Source organism: Scyliorhinus torazame, chromosome 1 (genome assembly GCF_047496885.1).
Source record: "Scyliorhinus torazame isolate Kashiwa2021f chromosome 1, sScyTor2.1, whole genome shotgun sequence".
NCBI lineage: Eukaryota > Metazoa > Chordata > Chondrichthyes > Carcharhiniformes > Scyliorhinidae > Scyliorhinus > Scyliorhinus torazame.
The window spans coordinates 381,486,753-381,507,173 of NC_092707.1; the positions used below are offsets into that span (position 1 = coordinate 381,486,753).

At 43.6% G+C, this 20,421-nt stretch overlaps 1 protein-coding gene across 2 annotated transcripts in view; it reads right to left on the minus strand.

Annotated features, from left to right (window-relative positions):
- fam98a (family with sequence similarity 98 member A) overlaps positions 1 to 20,421 on the minus strand; it is a 42,274-nt gene that overhangs the window by 6,900 nt on the left and 14,953 nt on the right. For both annotated transcript variants that reach the window (XM_072512352.1, XM_072512363.1), the window contains exons 4-7: positions 19,290 to 19,471; positions 11,610 to 11,690; positions 7,614 to 7,730; positions 6,173 to 6,340 (exon numbers count right to left, since the gene is read on the minus strand). In XM_072512352.1, the coding sequence (XP_072368453.1) occupies positions 6,173 to 6,340; positions 7,614 to 7,730; positions 11,610 to 11,690; positions 19,290 to 19,471 (548 nt within the window). The remainder of the gene's footprint in view (positions 1 to 6,172; positions 6,341 to 7,613; positions 7,731 to 11,609; positions 11,691 to 19,289; positions 19,472 to 20,421) is intronic.

Genomic DNA, 20,421 nt, shown 5'->3' on the forward strand with positions numbered 1-20,421 from the left:
TTACTGATGGGTCGCCACCTCCGCACCCGGTTGAGTTTAGTTATCCCAGACGTTGCTGGGAAGATGGACAGGACAGGACGGAGGCGGACACAGGTCAAGGCATGCCTTTGCGCACGTCCGCTCTAGGGGATCTAGCGCATATGCGGAACTTTTGCAAAGGAGCCTTGTGAATCCCTGGCATCATGTTGGCCAGGCTGGACCAGTCTAGTATCGGGTGCGGGTCCAAAGACGCAAGTCAAATCGACACGCGTGTACCCGAATAGATGCTGGAATGTGGCGACTAGGGGCTATTCACAGGAACTTCTTTGCAGTGTTAACGCAAGTCTACTTGTGACAATAACAAAGATTATTATCTCCACAGCCATACAGAATACGAACTTCCCCGGTAACTGGGGTGGGTTTCCCCCCTTAACAAGGTGAAACCTCACCGCATATAAACACCGACCTGGGTTCAGGTCGTGGAGGGAGACCCTTTGTGGAGTGGAGGTTATTGTACATTGAAATAAATCCAGTTTTTGCTTTCTACCTTCTTGGCTTAGCGTACTACTTTGGTGGATTTTACATCTACGCTCTCTAAAATTGTACCATTTACTTTATAATGCCACTTCTCACTTGTCTTATCAAAATAAATCAATGTACATTCTCTGCATCAAGTTTCATCTGCAATGCATTTACACATTTCAGTCTGTCTATGCCCTACTTATATCTGTTACTATTCTATTCACTGTTTACTACTGTTCTGGGTTTTAGGTCACCTGTAAACTCACTCCCAGTGAGTTCTCCCAGTGAGCCAGAGAAGACACAGTCAGAGTGAGACAGCAAAGAGTGAGTTTGGGAATTTGAATCTAGGTGGGAATTCAAAGCTGGGTGGCGAGGAGGTGCTTTTTATCCCTGGTAAGTGACTGGTAAGTAGTTTTTCTGTTTTCCTTTTCTTTTCATTGGTACATTTATTTATTTTTTCTTCGTTATTTTTTTTTGTGGGGGGGGGGAAATTGTAGTTGTTGAAGTTAACCGACGGTTTAAGACATGGCAGGAAATCTCAGACCCGTGTCATGCTCCTCATGTGCGATGTGAGAGCTCAGGGACATGTCCACTGTCCCTGGCTCCTTCACGTGCAAGTGTGTCCAGTTGCAGCTCCTGTTAGACCGTTTGACGGCTCTGGAGCTGCGGATGGACTCACTTTTGAGCGTCCTAGGACGTCGTGGATAGCACGTTTAGCGAGTTGGTCACACCGCAGGTGAAAGGTACTGAGGGAGATAGAAAATGGGTGACCAAAAGACAGAGCAAGAGTAGGAAGACAGTACAGGGGTCCCCGCGGTCATCTCCTGCAAATCAGATATACCACTTTGGATACTGTTGAGGGAGATGGTTCACCAGGGTAAGGCAGCAGCAGCCAGGTTCATGGCACCGTGGCTGGCTCTGCGGCGCAGCTGGGCAGGAAGAAGAATGGCAGGGCTATAGTGATAGGGGACTCAATCGTAAGGGGAATAGCCAGGCGGTTCTGCGGACGCAATCGAGACTCCAGGATGGTATGTTGCCTCCCTGGTGCAAGGGTCAAGGATGTCTCGGAGAGACTGCAGGACATTCTTGGGGGGGGGGGGGGGGGGTGAACAGCCAGCTGTCGTGGTGCACATAGGCACCAACGATATAGGTAAAAAACGGGACGAGGTCCTACAAGCTGAACTCAGGGAATTAGGAGTTAAACTAAAAAGTAGGACCTCAAAGGTAGTAATCTCAGGATTGCTACCAGTGCCACGGGCCAGTCAGATTAGGAATGTCGGGATAGATAGGATGAATGCGTGGCTCGAGAGATGGTGCAAGAGGGAGTGATTCAAATTCCTGGGGCATTGGAACCGGTTCTAGGAGAGGTGGGACCAGTACAAACCGGAGAGTCTGCATCTGGGCAGGACTGGAACCAATGTCCATGGGGCGTGTTTGCGAGAGCTGTTGAGGAGAGTTTAAACTAATGTGGCAGGGGGATGGGAACCGATGCAGGAAGTTGGAAGGTAGTAAAACAGGGACAGAAATAAAAGGCAGTAAGGGGGAAAGTGTAAGGCAGAGAAGTCATAGTCAAAAATCAAAAAGGGCGACTGTACAAGGTACAGTGACTGAGGCGAGCTCAGTGAATAGGACCAGGAATACTAAAAGGAATAAAATTGGAAATAAAAACATTAATGGTAAGCGATGTGGCAGGTTGTTACATGAAGATATGGGTTCAACGACAAGGAAAATTAGGAGAAATGTTAAGAGGAAATATAATTTAGGAGAGGTTACTTATAGAGGTGTTAAGATTCAGAACAGAGGTAAAAAAAAAAACACCATAAGTGTACTTTCCCTGAATGCCCGTAGTATTCGGAATAAGGCAAATGAGTTGATGGCGCAAAATCATCGTGAATGACTATGATTTAGTGGCCATTACTGAAACATGGTTAAAGGATGGTCACGACTGGGAGTTAAATATCCGAGGGTATCAAACTATTCGGAAGGACAGAGTGGATGGTAAGGGAGGTGGTGTAGCTCTGTTAATTAAGGATGACATCCGGGCAATAGTAAGGGATGACATCGGTGCTATGGAGGATAAGGTTGAATCCATTTGGGTGGAAATCAGGAATAGTAAGACGAAAAAGTCACTGATAGGAGTAGTCTATAGACCACCAAATAGTAACATTATGGTGGGGCAGGCAATAAACAAAGAAATAACTGATGCATGTAGAAATGGTACAGCAGTTATCATGGGGGATTTTAATCTACATGTCGATTGGTTTAACCAGGTCGGTCAAGGCAGCCTTGAGGAGGAGTTTATAGAATGTATCCGCGATAGTTTCCTAGAACAGTATCAAATGGAACCTACGAGGGAACAAGCGGTCCTATGAGACAGGATTGATTCAGGAACACAGTTAGGGATCCTCTCGGAAGGAGCGATCACAACATGGTGGAATTTAAAATACAGACGGAGGGTGAGAAGGGAAAATCAAACACTAGTGTTTTGTGATTACAATGGGATGAGAGAAGAACTAGCTAAGGTAGACTGGGGGCAAAGATTTTATGGTGAAACAGTTGAGGAACAGTGGAGAACCTTCCAAGCGATTTTTCACAGTGCTCAGCAAAGGTTTATACCAATAAAAAGGAAGGACGGTAGAAGGAGGGAAAATCGACCGTGGATATCTAAGGAAATAAGGGAGAGTATCAAATTGAAGGAAAAAGTTTACAAAGTAGCAAAGATTAGTGGGAGACTAGAGGACTGGGAAATCTTTAGGGGGCAACAGAAAGCTACTAAAAAAGCTATAAAGAGTAAGATAGATTATGAGAGTAAACCTGCTCAGAATATAAAAACAGATAGTAAAAGTTTCTACAAATATAGAAAACAAAACAAAAAAAAAGAGTGGCTCAGGTAAATATTGGTCTTTTAGAGGCGAAAAGGGAGATTTAATAATGGGGGATGAGGAAATGGCTGAGGAACTGAACAGGTTTTTTGGGTCTTCACAGTGGAAGACACAAATAACATGCCAGTGACTGCTGGAAATGAGGCTATGACAGGTGAGGACCTTGAGAGGATTGTTATCACTAAGGAGGTAGTGATGGGCAAGCTAATGGGGCTAAAGGTAGACAAGTCTCCTGGCCCTGATGGAATGCATCCCAGAGTGCTAAAAGAGATGGCTAGGGAAATTGCAAATGCACTAGTGATAATTTACCAAAATTCACTCGACTCTGGGGTGGTCCCGGCGGATTGGAAATTAGCAAACGTGACACCACTGTTTTAAAAAGGAGGTAGGCAGAAAGCGGGTAATTATAGGCCAGTTAGCTTAACTTCGGTAGTAGGGAAGATGCTGGAATCTATCAAGGAAGAAATAGCGAGGCATCTGGATGGAAATTGTCCCATTGGGCAGATGCAGCATGGGTTCATAAAGGGCAGGTCATGCCGAACTAATTTAGTGGAATTTTTTGAGGACATTACCGGTGCGGTAGATAACGGGGAGCCAATGGATGTGGTATATCTGGATTTCCAGAAAGCCTTTGACAAGGTGCCACACAAAAGGTTGCTGCATAAGATAAAGATGCATGGCATTAAGGGGAAAGTAGTAGCATGGATAGAGGATTGGTTAATTAATAGAAAGCAAAGAGTGGGGATTAATGGGTGTTTCTCTGGTTGGCAATCAGTAGCTAGTGGTGTCCCTCAGAGATCAGTGTTGGGCCCACAACTGTTCACAATTTACATAGATGATTTGGAGTTGGGGACCAAGGGCAATGTGTCCAAGTTTGCAGACGACACTAAGATAAGTGGTTAAGCAAAAAGTGCAGAGGATACTGGAAGTCTGCAGAGGGATTTGGATAGGCTAAGTGAATGGGCTAGGGTCTGGCAGATTGAATACAATGTTGACAAATGTGAGGTTATCCATTTTGGTAAGAATAACAGCAAAAGGGATTATTATTTAAATGATAAAATATTAAAACATGCTGCTGTGCAGAGAGACCTGGGTGTGCTAGGGCATGAGTCGCAAAAAGTTGGTTTACAGGTGCAACAGGTGATTAAGAAGGCAAATGGAATTTTGGCCTTCATTGCTCGAGGGATGGAGTTTAAGACTAGGGAGGTTCTGCTGCAATTGTATAAGGTGTTAGTGAGGCCACACCTGGAGTATTGTGTTCAGTTTTGGTCTCCTTACTTGAGAAAGGACGTACTGGCACTGGAGGGTGTGCAGAGGAGATTCACTCGGTTAATTCCAGAGCTGAAGGGGTTGGATTACGAGGAGAGGTTGAGTAGACTGGGACTGTACTCGTTGGAATTTAAAAGGATATGGGGGGGATCTTATAGAAACATAAAATTATGAAGGGAATATATAGGATAGATGCGGGCAGGTTGTTTCCACTGGCGGGTGAAAGCAGAACTAGGGGGCATAGCCTCAAAATAAGGGGAAGTAGATTTAGGACTGAGTTTAGGAGGAACTTCTTCACCCAAAGGGTTGTGAATCTATGGAATTCCTTGCCCAGTGAAGCAGTAGAGGCTCCTTCATTCAATGTTTTTAAGATAAAGATAGATAGTTTTTTGAAGAATAAAGGGATTCAGGGTTATGGTGTTCGGGCTGGAAATTGGAGCGGAGTCCACAAAAGATCAGCCATGATCTCATTGAATGGTGGAGCAGGCTCGAGGGGCCAGATGGCCTACTCCAGCTCCTAGTTCTTATGTTTTTATGTAGACTTTGAAGTTCAGGTCATTAATATATATCAAAGAGAGCAGTGATTCCAACACTGACCACTGGGGCACACTATTACACTTTGTTCTCTGGCCCATTACATATTGAAGCAGCCACTGCCCTGCTAATCCCACAGGCTTCAATTTTGGGATTACTTGGTACATCATGAAATTAATTTTGAAACTCTACATACACATCAATTGCACTGCCTCATTAACTCAAGTTAGTCCAAGATGATTTGGCTTTAATAAATCTATGCTGCTTTCAATTAACTTGCATTATATTAAAAAAATAGAAGGTATAAAATTTCAATTAAGAAATGCGAACAAGAGACAGCCACAAGTAATGTTTAATTATGCTCGAATCGTTTAAAAAAAACAATTTGCAGACAAATAATTACTTTTTGCTGATTTAACACAGTTGCTGGTCATACTTGTTCACTGCAGAACTAAGGGCTTGCCGGAGTCAGACATTGTAAAATCGTGGTCACATCAGGATAAATTTTGAAGAGTACAAAACATTATTTTAAAAGAGAATGTACGCCTAAAGTCTGGGCCAACATTCTTCCCTTAACGAAAAGGATTTTTAAAAAAAATCAGATAGACTAGGCTATTTATCACAACTGCTGCTTGTGGGATATCAGGGGAACGCCACATTTGCCAGTCTAAGTGTCTGCAAAGTACTTCACTCCGAGAGGTGTTCAGCGACATTTTCATAAGCTATTATATAAATTCAGATTCAGCCAGTTCTAAAATCAGCCAGCACCAACACAAAACACTGCTCGATTTACCTACCGGAGAGTTAAACAATTAATTCGCAAGTTCAAATTGATAACTACACCCATGGTTAGGAGGCAGCAACGCAATTAACAGCTCAATGACTTTGGGGACACAAGTCACCTTTGTTATGGTGCACATTTGTTTGTAACGATGTTACGAAAGACTCTAGTTTTGTCTTATTGACAAAGTCTAACTTTATTTTACCTTATTAACGGCACATGCAGTCTTCTCCCGGGTCGAGCCACTGCTGGTTCGCATAATCTTGGACAGGTCCTCCCGAGCAGCTAGCAGGTGTGCAACACAAACGGTGCTTCTTGAATTCAGAGTTGCACGCTTGGGCTGGTAGACTTTGGCCAATTTTTCAGTTTGACTCTGTGCAAAGTAGAACATGTACAAACCAAAAATTCTTTGAGCCTTTCCAATAAAACTTTTTGGGAGCTTTAAAAGATACAATAAGGGATTTTTTTCAAAGCAAAGTCAGTTTAAGAGAACAAGCCAAATCTAAGAAAGGCCAGTATTAACAAAAAAGCTGATGTTACAATTGCATCAGTATAACTGGATGAAAATGGAATTTAATTTTAAAAATAAATCGAATTGCTTGCAAAGGTCCTGCAGCAGTGAAAATGATTTCAAGGTGTCAACATTACCAGTAAATGTTCATTTATCTTTCAGGCTCAAAGACAGAATTAACTCAAACTAGTAGCTTGAAAGTTTGCTTTCCAGTTGCCATATTATTAAGTGAGGGGAGTTTGGGGTACTCCAAACGGGTTGTCCTTGTCAGCAGACTGTCTATAATCTGGAGATTTCAACACCAGCTACCTTTATTGGAAAGTGGGGCGGGATTCTCCAATCCCGTGGCAGAGTATCCACACCGACGTAAACACTGTTGCGTGTTACGACGGTGTGAACGGGCAGCTCCCAGTACTAATTCTGGCCCCTATAGAGGGCCAGCACGGCGCTGGAGCAGTACGTGCCGTTCCAGCTGCCGATCCCGGCGCGAACTGTGCACTGCGGGATTCGCGCATGCGCAGTTGCACCAACGAGGACATGCGCAGTGTCGCCGGCGCCAGCGCGCGCATGCGCAGCGGCCTCCTTCAACGCGCCGGCCCCGACACAACATGGCGCAGGACTATAGGGGCCGGTGCGAAGGAAAGGAGGCCCCCAGCCACAGAGGCCGGCCTGTCCGGTGGGCCCTGATTCTCCCGGCCCAGGGCTGGGAGAATCCCGCCTGTGAAGTTTCTAATTTACCAATTAAATTTCAACAATGTATGCCAGAAGTGGGAGTATTTCCACTCTCAACTATTTTTATTTTCCTGCTCTTTATATGGATGGATATGTCCATGCAAAATTTCCATTTATTACTACTACATTTGTAATAAATTTCTTCTTTTAAGAATGGAAGCAAATTGAGTTTTTGATGATACCTAGGATCTGTCAAAATAGTGTAAAAATTCCTCATGGTATTAGATTAACGGATTGTTTTCTTGCAGTGAAGTCTATAAACTTATACATTATGGTTGATAATAATTAAAATTTGCAGAAGAGCAGTTTTCTTCTGAAATTACAACTGTGGGAAATCATTTTCATAGCAAGAACAACTTAATTTGGAATACAAGGAAATAGGATTACTCTGCAAATCCAATACCTTAGCTCGGTCAGACCAGCCAAATGACTGAATAGTCACATCCATTCGCTTCAGTAACATCTTTCGTCGAATTTCATATTCATTAACGAGGACTTGATTGATGGCTTCTAATTTTTCCTATAAGTAAACAGAAGATGAATGCTTTTCTTCAAAATATTGCCACAGCTAAAAAGAGAAAAAATTTGGGCACGATTCTGCGAGGCCGTTAGCTGGAGGCGCAAATCCCATAATTGGCCCAAAGTCACGCGAGGCCACCAACAGGATTTGCGCCGTTGAGATTTCCCATCACGATGTTCCCGGACCTTCCCTGATGACATGATCAGGTTCACACCCAGGAAGGGAGAACACCCGATTTGCATCAAATTGAGTAAATTTCAATATCTTTAGCGAGGTTATAGTCGATTCTTCTGACCTCATTGAATCCACTCACCAGCAGGATGTCACGCGCGTGCGATTCACTACTGGTTCTTGAAAACGGGAACCAGCTGTGATGGCCACGCCGGGGATGTGGAGATGCCTGGATGCCCCAGGGGTTGAGGGCTGAGGCTGGGCAGTGTCCCTAGTGCCAGACCTCAGAGTCTTTTAAAGGCGGTATCCCAATCTTTGAGTAGTCGGGCTTGCCGGGTTTATGAAGCCCTGCCCCACCAGAGTGGCAGCACTAAACCTTTTTAGCCTACTGATTATTTTCTGACAATGCAGAAGATCTTGACAGAAAACCTGGCTGTGTTTGTGGAGAAACATACTGATTTTCGGTCAGACCCTGACACTTTGGCCATTTTGTTTGGAAACTCCACCTTGTAGCCACCTTTTGTTTTGCAAATAATTTGAGACCAACTTGGTTCACTCAAAAAAGTCAAATGTGAAGGGAAATTGACGGTTTTGTATCCAAAGATTCTACAGCATAGTTCCAGCACCAAAAACACAAGACAAAAGGAAGACAGGTGTATATCAAAACAAGCTTATGCACTGGAGCCATAGTGAAACAACTTAGTTGGCCAACGAACATGTATTCCGCACACCCCACCATGACATGTACAATGAATGTCATTACATCGGAATACGGTGGAATTCAATATTTTCGTAAAAATGGATGGGTATTTAGTCTTAAATTATTCTGCACTGGATTGTCCTTCTGTAGCTAATATGGCAACTTTTTCTCCAAGCCTCCATTACCAAATAGGTTCTCAAATAAACCGCCAAGTGGATAAAGACATCAGCACGGGACAGCCATTACTTGCTACCTTCCCACAGCAACAGGTCAGATCAGAGTCCAAATGATCAACAGGCTGAACTATTATTCTAATGGAAAGGACTGGAACTCCCAACACTATATTTTGTTTTAAAGTACGCAAGCTAGATCGAGGGACAATCAAACACGTTCCCATTTCATGTGCAGGTTGGGTGGATTAACAAAGAACAAAGAAAAGTACAGCAGGCCCATGCCGACCATGCTGCCCGACTAAACTAAAATCTTCTACACTTCCGGGGTCCGTATCCCTCTATTCCCATCCTATTCACGTATTTGTCAAGATGCCCCTTAAATGTCACTATCGTCCCTGCTTCCACCACCTCCTCCGGTAGCAAGTTCCAGGCACCCACTACCCTGTCTGAAAAACTTGCCTCGTACATCTACTCTAAACCTTGCCCCTCTCACCTCAAACTTATGCCCCCTAGTAATTGACCCCTCTACCCTGGGGAAAAGCCTCTGACTATCCACTCTGTCTATGCCCCTCATAATTTTGTAGACCTCTATCAGGTTGCCCCTCAACCTCCTTCGTTCCAGTGAGAACAAACCGAGTTTATTCAACCGCTCCTCATAGCTAATGCCCTCCATACCAGGCAACATTCTGGTAAATCTCTTCTGCACCCTCTCTAAAGCATCCACATCCTTCTGGTAGTGTGGAGACCAGAATTGAACACTATACTCCAAGTGTGGCCTGACTAAGGTTCTATACAGCTGCAACATGACTTGCCAATTCTTATACTCAATGCCCCGGCCAATGAAGGCAAGCATGCCATATGCCTTCTTGACTACCTTCTCCACCTGTGTTGCCCCTTTCAGTGACCTGTGGACCTGTACACCTAGATCTCTCTGACTTTCAATACTCTTGAGGGTTCTACCCTCATTGGCCATGGCTAAATTGCCCTTAGTGTCCAAAAAGGTTAGGTGGGGTTACTGGTGTGGGCTTAAGTAGAGTGGTCTTTCCAAGGGCCAGTGCAGACTTGATGGGCCGAATGGCCTCCTTCTGCACTGTAAATTCTATGATTTCAGACATCAAGTATTATGAAGCAGGGACAGCGACTGCAGTGACAAGTTGTAGAAACAGTTCATATAACCAATTATAGAATATTTATAGGTCCTGGTCCAATAGCGATTGGCCTGTTTTCCCAAACCCAGAACACATTGGATTCCTGCAGCCAGAGAAGGCAGTATGGCGAGGATCAGAATCCAAGTTTCAAGAAAGAATAACGTGCAAATCCGTTGTGCACGATGGCTCTCAGTTGAAATATCTAGTTGCTGTGTTCATTTTTATGTTGCTTTTTCAGGGCTGGATTTGGTTATATTATTTCTGTTCAACAGAAGTATTTTGTTTGTGCACAGACCAATTTTAAGAGTCGATCAATATTCAATTTGGGAAAACAGTCATTGAATCACAGAACCTCACAGGAAGGGGTCATTTGGCCCATTGTCCTCATGCCTGCTCTTTGAAAGAGCCATCCAATTAAGTCCCACACTCCGGTTTCTTATCCATAAACTTACAAATTAGTCATCTTCAAGTACACGTTTAACTACCCTAAAGAGTCCAGAGGACCTTTCAGGGAATGTGTTCCAGATCTTAATACCCCAGTTGTGTGAACCACTCAGTTCATTTTTTCATTTTAAATCTAGGACTTCTGGTTACTGACCCACTTGCATAAGAAACAGTCTCTTCCTTCTTGCTCTACTAAAATAAAACAGCAAATACATCTAACAACTCCTTTTAATCCAAATTTTAGTTTCTTCTCCAATTCAGTGCTCATAGACTGCTGACCCGCAGAAAATAAAACAGGAGTTTTTATTTAATTAATTTTCAGGACATATGGCATGATCCCAGTGATCCTAATAACTTTTCATACTTGGGTTTCTCCAAAACACTTTTATACTCTGACCTACAAGAAATACCACTTAAGTTTTCCAAGGAGATATATTCCAGCTTATCCAATCTCTTAACATGATGGCACGGTAGCACAAGTGGTTGGCACTGCTGCCTCACAGCGCCAGGGACCCGGACTCATCTCCAACTTTGGGCGACTGTCTGTGCGGAGTTTGCAGTTTCGCCCCGTGACTGCGTGTATTTCCTCCCACAGTCCAAAGATATGCAGGTTAGGCAGATTGGCTATGCTAAATTGCCCTTCGTGTCAAAAAAGGTTAGGTGGGGTTACAGGGATAGTGTGGAGGTGTGGGCTTTGGCAGGGTGCTCTTTCCAAGGGCCGGTGCACTCGATGGGCCGAATGGTCTCCTTCTGCACTGTGATCTATGATTCTATGACTGAAGTTCCTAGCCCTGAACCATCTTGGTAAACCTCCTCTGTACCTCTGCCAAATCTTGACATCTTTCCTAAAGTGTGGTGCCCAGAGCTGTACACGATACTTCTGCTGAGACCTAATGGTTTAGCATGACTTCAATGTTATTATTTTCAATGTCCCAATTTGCAAAGGCAAGTATCCCACGTAGCTTTCTTAACCAGTTAATAATTAGGTTGCAACAATACGATTTGGGGTGATTTGAAAATATTTTCAAATAAGATGGCCAAAAACAGAATTCAGTATCAGAAAATGATCTAGTAGTTGACTTGGAAGTCGAAATAATAGCATTGCTCATCACCTCAAGTGGCTAAATAATACCTATTTAATACTACTGAAGAATAAAAGGATCAATCATTTAATCCATATTGAAAATGGTCACAATTCATTCTTTTGCGTGCTTCACCAATAGTTAATGGTTTCACTACTCACCCAGTGAAGTGGCCCTAGTGCTTTTTTCACCAGAGGTTTCCCCACATAATTTTGGGGCACCTTCGACATAGATTCTTTCAGCTAAGGAAGGAAAATATATTTGAATCAAAATCAAATGGTTTAAAAGGTGAAACACATTTAGTGTAATCTAACTGAAAAGGTGTGTTTTTCAAGACAAAAAAGCAATCTTAAAACTGTGAAATCATCCACCAGAGCTACAATTTCTGAAAAGTCAATAGTATGAAATTATCTTCAGACACTGATTCCGTACTGAAAAGCATTAGGGCAAGACAACGCCGATTGGGCATTCTGTTCACTGCGGTGAAGGGTTCAAATAATAGGAAAATAAGGTGAAAATTCTGAAGTTCAAAGGACTGAATGGCCAAGCATTGCTCTAAAACTTCTCATACTTTGGCTTCTCCAAAAGATTTTTTATACTTGACTTACAGGAAATACCACCAGGTCCAATTGATTAAAAGTAAACTTTGGTCAAAGTGTAAACAGCGAACTGTCAGGAACCATGATCTGTTCATGACAGCATTTTAGGTTTATTCCGAAGACAAACAGCATAACCGTTCAGAGGAAAACCCTTAAAACTGAATTGCTTTTAACTGGGGTTTAATACATTCTGGGGAGGGGCCATTCTATTTGCTGGCTGCTATTTTTATTTAATTAATCTTGGAATTATTTTTAACTATGTTTCAAATGATTTGTTCCACTGCTGCTATTGGTCTGGACACCTGGTGAACTGCCTATTTTTCTTCGAAGAATACCATGTAATGTTTTATGATCACGTGATTGAAGGCTACATGGAGAATGGATATATTCGTACACCATGTTCTTACATGGTGTACAGCAAATGAATGCTGCATGCGTCTTCATCACTTCCTGCAAATTAAATTTATTCTTACCGTACTTAACTCGCCACACTGTCGACCAACCCTGTTCAACATCATATGAAGAGTTTTGCATCTCTGAACACTTTTATTGCGCAATGCCTAAATCTGGTTAGAAAAGTCGCCATAGTTCCAGATGGCCATAGGCTGGTTTCCCCTTTGAGGGAGAAAGCTGACTGGTGGCGAGTTAACCAGAGGATCACCACACCTCAGGTGAGGGGCAAGGCTGAGAAGGCGGGGTCTTCATGAATAACCTCAGCCGGTATGGAAATTGAAAACACGGTGGGCTTTGCTCTGCATCAGTCCAACCAACTGAGCGAAACCGGCTCCCAAATTATGTAAAACATTACTGTCAGACACACTTGCGTTAGACTCTCTCTAGCATTAACGCTAATGCCTACATACATTTATGATACCCCAGGCTGGTTTTCAGCCTAGATCAGTGATGGGAAACCTAGATTACTGAGTGGGCCACACGAGTGGCCCGCCTTGATCCCAGTGAGCTGCAAGATTGAAAATCGGGCTTGTTCACTCATCAAGGTCCCGTGAATAAGATTAAATACAATTAATACATGCCAAGAATTAGAGTTTCAGAATTTTTTTCTTATCATTCATATATTAGGGTAGCACGGTAGCATTGTGGATAGCACAATTGCTTCACAGCTCCAGGGTCCCAGGTCCAATTCTGGCTTGGGTCACTGTCTGTGCGGAGTCTGCATGTCCTCCCCGTGTGTGCGTGGGTTTCCTCCGGGTGCTCCGGTTTCCTCCCACAGTCCAAAGATGTGCAGGTTAGGTGGATTGGCCATGATAAATTGCCCTTAGTGTCCAAAATTGCCCTTAGTGTTGGGTGGGGTTACTGGGCTATGGGGATAGGGTGGAGATGTTGACCTTGGGTAGGGTGCTCTTTCCAAGAGCCGGCGCAGACTCAATGGGCCGAATGGCCTCCTTCTGCATTGTAAATTCTATGATATTCAAATGTTAAAAATGAAGATTTACACTTTGATTGGACGGAGAGCGCGCGCACTGCTCTCAGTCAATGCTGGGTGCAATCAGCATGCATCTCACTTCACGTGCCCTTTGCTTTGCATGTGTATCACTGTCGTTATGCCAGTAGGGGAAAAAACCATGTGGATGAAAACCACCAGGATCTGGAAACCCTACACGTGGTCAAGAAATACCTCGTGGGTCACACTCAGTACTCTGATGGGCTGCATGTGGACCATGGAACACACAATACCCAACACTGGCCTAGATGCCCTAAAAAAGGCAGGAATGGATTCTGCAGCAACTCCAGACAATTGGGTGAGAGTGTGCCCAGGAGCTCCAGAACTTTGTGATTCAGCAACACTGAAGGAAAGGCACTGTATTGTCAGTGAGGATGTGGAGACTCGGAGGCGATGTTCCTATACATGTTTTCCCATCTTGGTGGCAGAGGTTGAGTTTGTTGATAAAGAAGCCATGGAGTGCTGCTGCAGTACATCCCAAACAGGACACAATTCATCCATGGTCCGCCAGAGGTGGGGCGAGACACTGCAAGTTTAAGTGGTGCCAAGTGGGTGCTTTGTCCTGGATGTGGTCAAGCTTCTTGTCACTGTAACCATCCAAGCGAGTGGAGAATACTCCAATTGTACTCCCACAGAGAGAGGCAGAGGGGTCGGGGTGTGAGCCACTTGCTATACAATTCTCAGCCTCTTACATTCATATTGGTGGCCCAACTGAATTTCTGGTCCATAGTTGATGTTGATGATGTGGAATTAAGGTAATGCCATAGGGCGGTGGTTAGGTGCTCTCTTGTTGGGTATTGTAGATTTTATAAGAGTACAATTTAATTTACTCACAAAAGGGATTGTGAATGGGTTAGGCAAGGAGACCGATGATCGTTGAAGTTAACTACAGCGTAGGCACAAGAATCCAGTTTCCCTTTTCCTTTTGGCTACAGAAATGCAGAGAATCAAAAAAACAGTCGTTTTCAAATGATTAATACTGATGAGACCTTGTTGTTCAATGTGTAGTAGCTGCTTCACTTTTGCAGTAGCAGTGCAGGACACGCTGCTACGTGTCTACATCTTCAAATCTTCCAAAATGATTTGTGCAACTTATTTTTCTGGGCAAAGTTGAATTCACTTTTGAAGGTACAAACAAGAACTCCTGGCCATAATTCCAGAGGCATCCTGTTCTCGGCATTTGAAACAAGGGGCTACAGCTCCAGGTTTTTGAATGTCGATGTACTATTTGTCGATGTACTCTGTCGATTATTCTTTTTGTCTACTGCGTACGTACTGTGCATGTTCCCTTGGCCGCAGAAAAACACTTTTCACTGTACTTCAGTAGATGTGACAATAAATCAAAGGATGTGTTAAGGTGGCTGTACTGGAGAAAGGTAGGTCAACGTATTTTACACAATCCTATTTGAAACTTCAGATGACCGTTACTCGTCAGACTGAAACATTTTACCCACGAGAAACCATGAAGGTAGATCTCCTCGACTTCCCTCTACACACGGAAGCACGCCGTCTCCCCTGAGGTCCTTGAATTTCCAGTGCCATGTTCATGACTCGATTAGAGCCATAAAATAGGTGCTGTCTCTGTCCATGCAGATGGATGTCAATAAAAATCCATGAATCTATTAGAGGGAGAGCAGGTACATTTTTCCAGTTACCTGCCTAATGTTTCTCCTTCAAACTCTCACCATCAGAAACAGCTTAGCTAACCAATCCCCACACTACTGTCTGTGGAACCAGTGTGTACCGTAAATATAGTTTAAGATAATTGTAATTTGTGATTTTTCAAAGTAACATTTCTAAAAGGCTTATATAAATGCAAATAGCCTTCAAGCTTCTTTGTAAGGCCAATCTCCTCAAATAAGAGAATAAAAATCATAAGAGTCAGAGATGTTTACAGCACAGTGACCCAAGCCACGAATCGAACCTGGGACCTTGGAGCTGTGAAGCAACTGTGCTAACCACTATGCTACCATGCTGCCGTCATTGTCATAGATGGTTACAGCATGGAAACGGGCCTTTTGGCCCAGCCTGTCCATGCCACCCAGTTTCTATCACTAAGCTAGTCCCACTTGCCCACATCCCTCTATATCCACCCTGTCCATGTAACTGTCTAACTTTTTTAAAGGGAAAAATGGTACCACCTTCTACCACTGCCTCTGGCAGCTCGTTCCAGATGCTCACCACCCTCGGTGTGAAGAAATTTCTCCTCTGGTCTCTTTTGCATCTCTCCCCTCTCACCTTAAACCGATGCCCTCTAGTTCTAGACTCCTCTACCTTTGGGAAAAGATGGCCTCTATAAGATCATCCCTAAGCCTCCTACGCTCCAGGGAAAGAAGTCCCTATCCAGCCTCTCCCTATAGCTCAGAACATCAAGCCCTGGTAGCATCCTCATAAATCTCTTCTGCACTCTTTCTAGTTTAACAATATCTTTCCTATAATAGGGTGACAATCAAGGTATTTCTTAATGATGGTTGGCTCAAGAGGCCGGGCTGCATCGCAACAGAATTTTTGCAGTTTATTGTTTTGTCTTTTAATCTCTTCCAGGAACTATCCTTTATAGAAATCTGGTTCCAAGTTTCTCCAGCTACTGCTGAAAACCTACTAATCAACTCCAATGATCTTCGAGTGCTGGGATCAGGGTTTTTTAACTAGCTACCTCGCCACAAGAGGGCTTTGCTTTCATTCATGATTTTTCTTTTCTCTTATTTCTTGGGACATGGAGAATACTGGCAAGGCTGCATTTATTACCAAATCCAGGTGACCCAAGGTGGCGGGATGGCGAGTTACAGCCACGCTGTTTGTGGTTCTTTTTTTTTTTTTTTAAACGCATTTTATTCAAACTTGTATCAAAGTAGGTTGCAGCAAATAAACACCCCGGGAAACATTCTTCCCAACAATCAACTATACAGTTTGTACAGATTTTTCTCCCCCCCCCCCCCCCCGCCCCCTGACGAACACCTCCTCAAACACGGTCACAAGCATCCCACACCTTTTCACAAACTCCCCTGCTGAGCCCCTTAACTCATACTGTATCTTCTCTAACTGCAGGAAGTCATACAAGTCACCCAACCATGCTGCTACCCACGGTGGTGATGCAGACTGCCACTCCAGCAAAATTTGTCGCTGTGCAATCAGAGAGGCGAAGGCCATAACATCGGCGTTCCTCCTCTCCATGAGTTCCGGCTTCTCTGAAACCCCAAATATCGCCACCAAAGGGTCCGGGTTCACCTCCTCCTCCACTATCCTGGCTAAGACCGCAAACACTCCCGCCCAGAATCTTCCCAAATTTTTCACAACCCCAAAACATGTGCTCATGATTCGCTGGCCCCCATCCACACGCTCATCTGCTACCCCCTGAAAGAACCCACTCATTCTCGCCTGAGTCATATGCACCCTGTGCACAATGGCTCCGAGTAGGTATTCAGGGAGCCCAGTGGTGCAGTCCACGGTGAAGATATGGAATCAGCTGAAGAGGCATTTTAGGGTGGAAGGGATGTCGGTGTTAACGCCGCTATGCGAGAATCATGGGTTTGAGCCGGGGGGGGGGGGGGGGATGGATAGTGTATACAGGAGGTGGAGGGAAGTGGAGCTGGTCAAGGGGAGGGATTTGTATTTGGAGGAAGGGTTCGCCAGTCTGGAGGAACTAAGGGAGAGGGTAGAGCTGCCGAGGGGTAGTGAGTTCAGGTATCTACAGGTTAGGGACTTTGCACGAAAGATCTGGAAATGGTTCCCTAGATTGCCGGGATACACCTTGCTGGAGCGACTGCTGCTTCCAGATGTGGAAGGGGAGGGAAGAATTGGGGATATATAGATATATATATATAGATATATATATATATATATATGAGGCGGGGAGAGCAGGGAGGCGAGCGGGTGGTGAAGATCAAGGAGAAATGGGAAGCGGAGTTGGGAATGGAGATCAATTGGGGAGTATGGAGTGAGGCACTGCGAAGGGAAAACGGGACCTCCTCTTGTGCAAGGATGAGCCTGATACAGTTTATGGTTCTCCTGTAATGGTGATAAGTAGAGAATTCCAAGATATTGAGCCAGCAATGAAGAAAGATCAATACATGCCAAAGCTAGGATGGCACAGGACTTGATGGCAGTGTTTCCCATACCACAGCTGCTCTTGATCTCTTTGCATCACAAAGCTGGGAAGCGTTGCTGAAAGAAATTTGGCGAGTTGCTGCAGCACACCTTTACAAAGGATATATTGCACCATGGTATCCCTGTAGAGAGGTTGGATGCTGAGTGAAATGGCGGGTCAAAACACAAACCAAGCAAATTTTTCCGACCTAGATGGTGCTGGTGCCAAGAGCTCACCCCTCTTATGCCCATGGTCATTAGTCCATCGTACTGCTGACTTCAGCTGTGTAAACTGTGGAATGGCATTGAGATTAGGTGGTAAGCCACTCATTAACACGGTTAGCACTCATTAGTGGTTAGCACTGTTACTTCACTGTGCCAGGGTCCCAGGTTCGATTCCCGGCTTGAGTCACTGTGCAGACTCTGCACAGACATTCTCCCAGTGTCTGCGTGGGTTTCCTCCGGGTGCTCCGGTTTCCTCCCACAAGTCCCGAAGACGTGCTGTTAGGGGAGTTGGACATTCTGAATTCTCCCTGTGTACCTGAACAGGTGCCAGAGTGTGGCGACTAGGGGCTTTTCACAATAACTTCATTGCAGTGTTAATGTAAGCCTACTTATGACAATAAAGATTATTATTAGTTAATTACAGTGCTGTCCAGGTCCTGCTGCAAATTGGCATTGGTTGCTTCATGATCAGAATACTTGTGAATAGAGCTGAGAGTCAAATAATCAGTGTGCTTCCCCATTCTTGATTCTATAACAGAGGGAAGGCCATTGATAAAACAGCTGAAGTTGGTTGGACTGAGGATTAAATTTGAATAAAATTTGCATTAACCAAACTTGTATTCCTTTGAATTTATCAGATTGAGCGTTGGGAAGACACAGGCTGACTTTTCCATGTTGGTACTTTGTACACAGTATCCACTTTAAAAATTCAAGGATTTACCATTGGTTAACTAGTTAAAAACTTCAAGCAAATAACTGCCAAAAATACAACAAATCCTTACTGCTGGTCACGTTCACAAGAGTGCTCAGTACTTAAGCCATTCTAGCCCAAAGCAAAGTTTAATCAATGCTTTTTGGGTCTAAAAATTCACGTTGTAAAACAATTTGATTCTCATTTGTTGATTGAAAAGTCTTCCACACACAAATGAATATTAGGCTGGAGAAGTTAAACACCCAATTGTGTGGTGGACACCTGAGAATAAGGTACAAGAGGGTGAAACAGTGCCAGTTAGTAATCTATTTGATGTTGGATTTTAATAGGTCGCTTGACCACTATGGCTTTTAAAATCATCTGAATTGCCCAGTAAATGCCTCTTTGCACTGCCCTCTTCTGAAATAAACAAAACTTTTTAAAAAGTGAAATTATGATGTTCCTCAACCCTGATTCACTATAAAATAAGAGTATTAAAATTTCTCCCTTAGAAATGGAGGCTAGAAATTTTCTTGCTAGACTTTACAGCAGTAGTTAAAACTTCAAACAGTTGTTCAGTTTCCAAGTCAAAAGGCACAATAAAAAGAAACTTTCACACAACTGATCTGTACTCTTCTGTTTCTTTTAGAAATTGATGTATTTCCTGAAGCGGAAACTCCAATGGATTTTAAAAATAATTATTCATACCGGACAAGTTCGGCAGAGTGATTCAAGTTTTAAATGCTGCACATTAGGACAATTTTGTTCATGTGTGTACCTTTTTCTCAATCCCACTGAAGAACTGGAACATGGTGATGTTATCTGGGGGCTTGGACATACCCAGGGTAATGCATATGGATTTCAGCTCCACGAAGGACTGGCTGCTTTTGTCTGGTTGCTTCTTTGGTGGGTTGTTCACACCAAGCATCCGTGAAGATTCAAGCTCGGAAATCAGGTAAGCTACAGGAACATAAATCAGCAGAATGTAAACACGAAATATATAAACAACCAAATTCTTTGCCCATCACTCCAGCCGATTAATTTCCTTGCCTGAAGCACTGATGCTGCCCAGGTACATTTCTATGGGTATAAACTGGCCTCCTTTCATACATAAGCCTATAAAGGCAACTGTCAAAAGGCTGTTTGACATGGAAAACAAGGGGATCATCCTCATCAACCCCAACCAACAGGTACACATCTGGCTAACAGGCTTTTTCTCCATATCTGGAACTCAGCAATGCCAGGATCGGTTAATGTGTCTAGGGACCAAACCCTGGACTTTACTGATTGACATATGTCAGTGCAGTCCCACAATAGATAGTAAACTTAATCATTAGTGATCAGCTTTAAGCCACTTCAGGAGCAATTTTAAAGAATCTGAATACTTTTTCCATTTCAAAAATAACAGAATTTTCAGACCACATATCCAACCATTTTCTATTATTCAAGAGCTGTCATCTGGCTGCTTTAGAAACATTGGCATCAACATGGCTTTGCGAAAATCTGATTCCAACATGCTTTCGCACAAGATTCTCAATTTCATTACTTCGAATCGTCAACAAAGAGACTTGCAACCAGTCGCCATTAAGTGCCTTAGAAAACACAGACTCTGGAGGTTCCCTTTTTATATTTGAACTGAGCAGTGTGTCTACACAGCACACTCCCAATATAAAATGGAATCTCCTGACAGTCTAGAGACTCAATTGTATGAGACGCAGAGCTGTAATTGAGTTACTTGTCCTAGATTAAATTAATTTTACTTATCAACCAGCCTCACTCTGGAGTGGTGACAATGAAGGTAAAACAGTGATATGCTGCATCGAGGTCACAAATCTCCAGGTCAGCGCAGCTCTTTCATGAGCTCGAGTGTGTAAGTGGCAGCTGTCTTAGAGCTAGATTTCCCATCCACA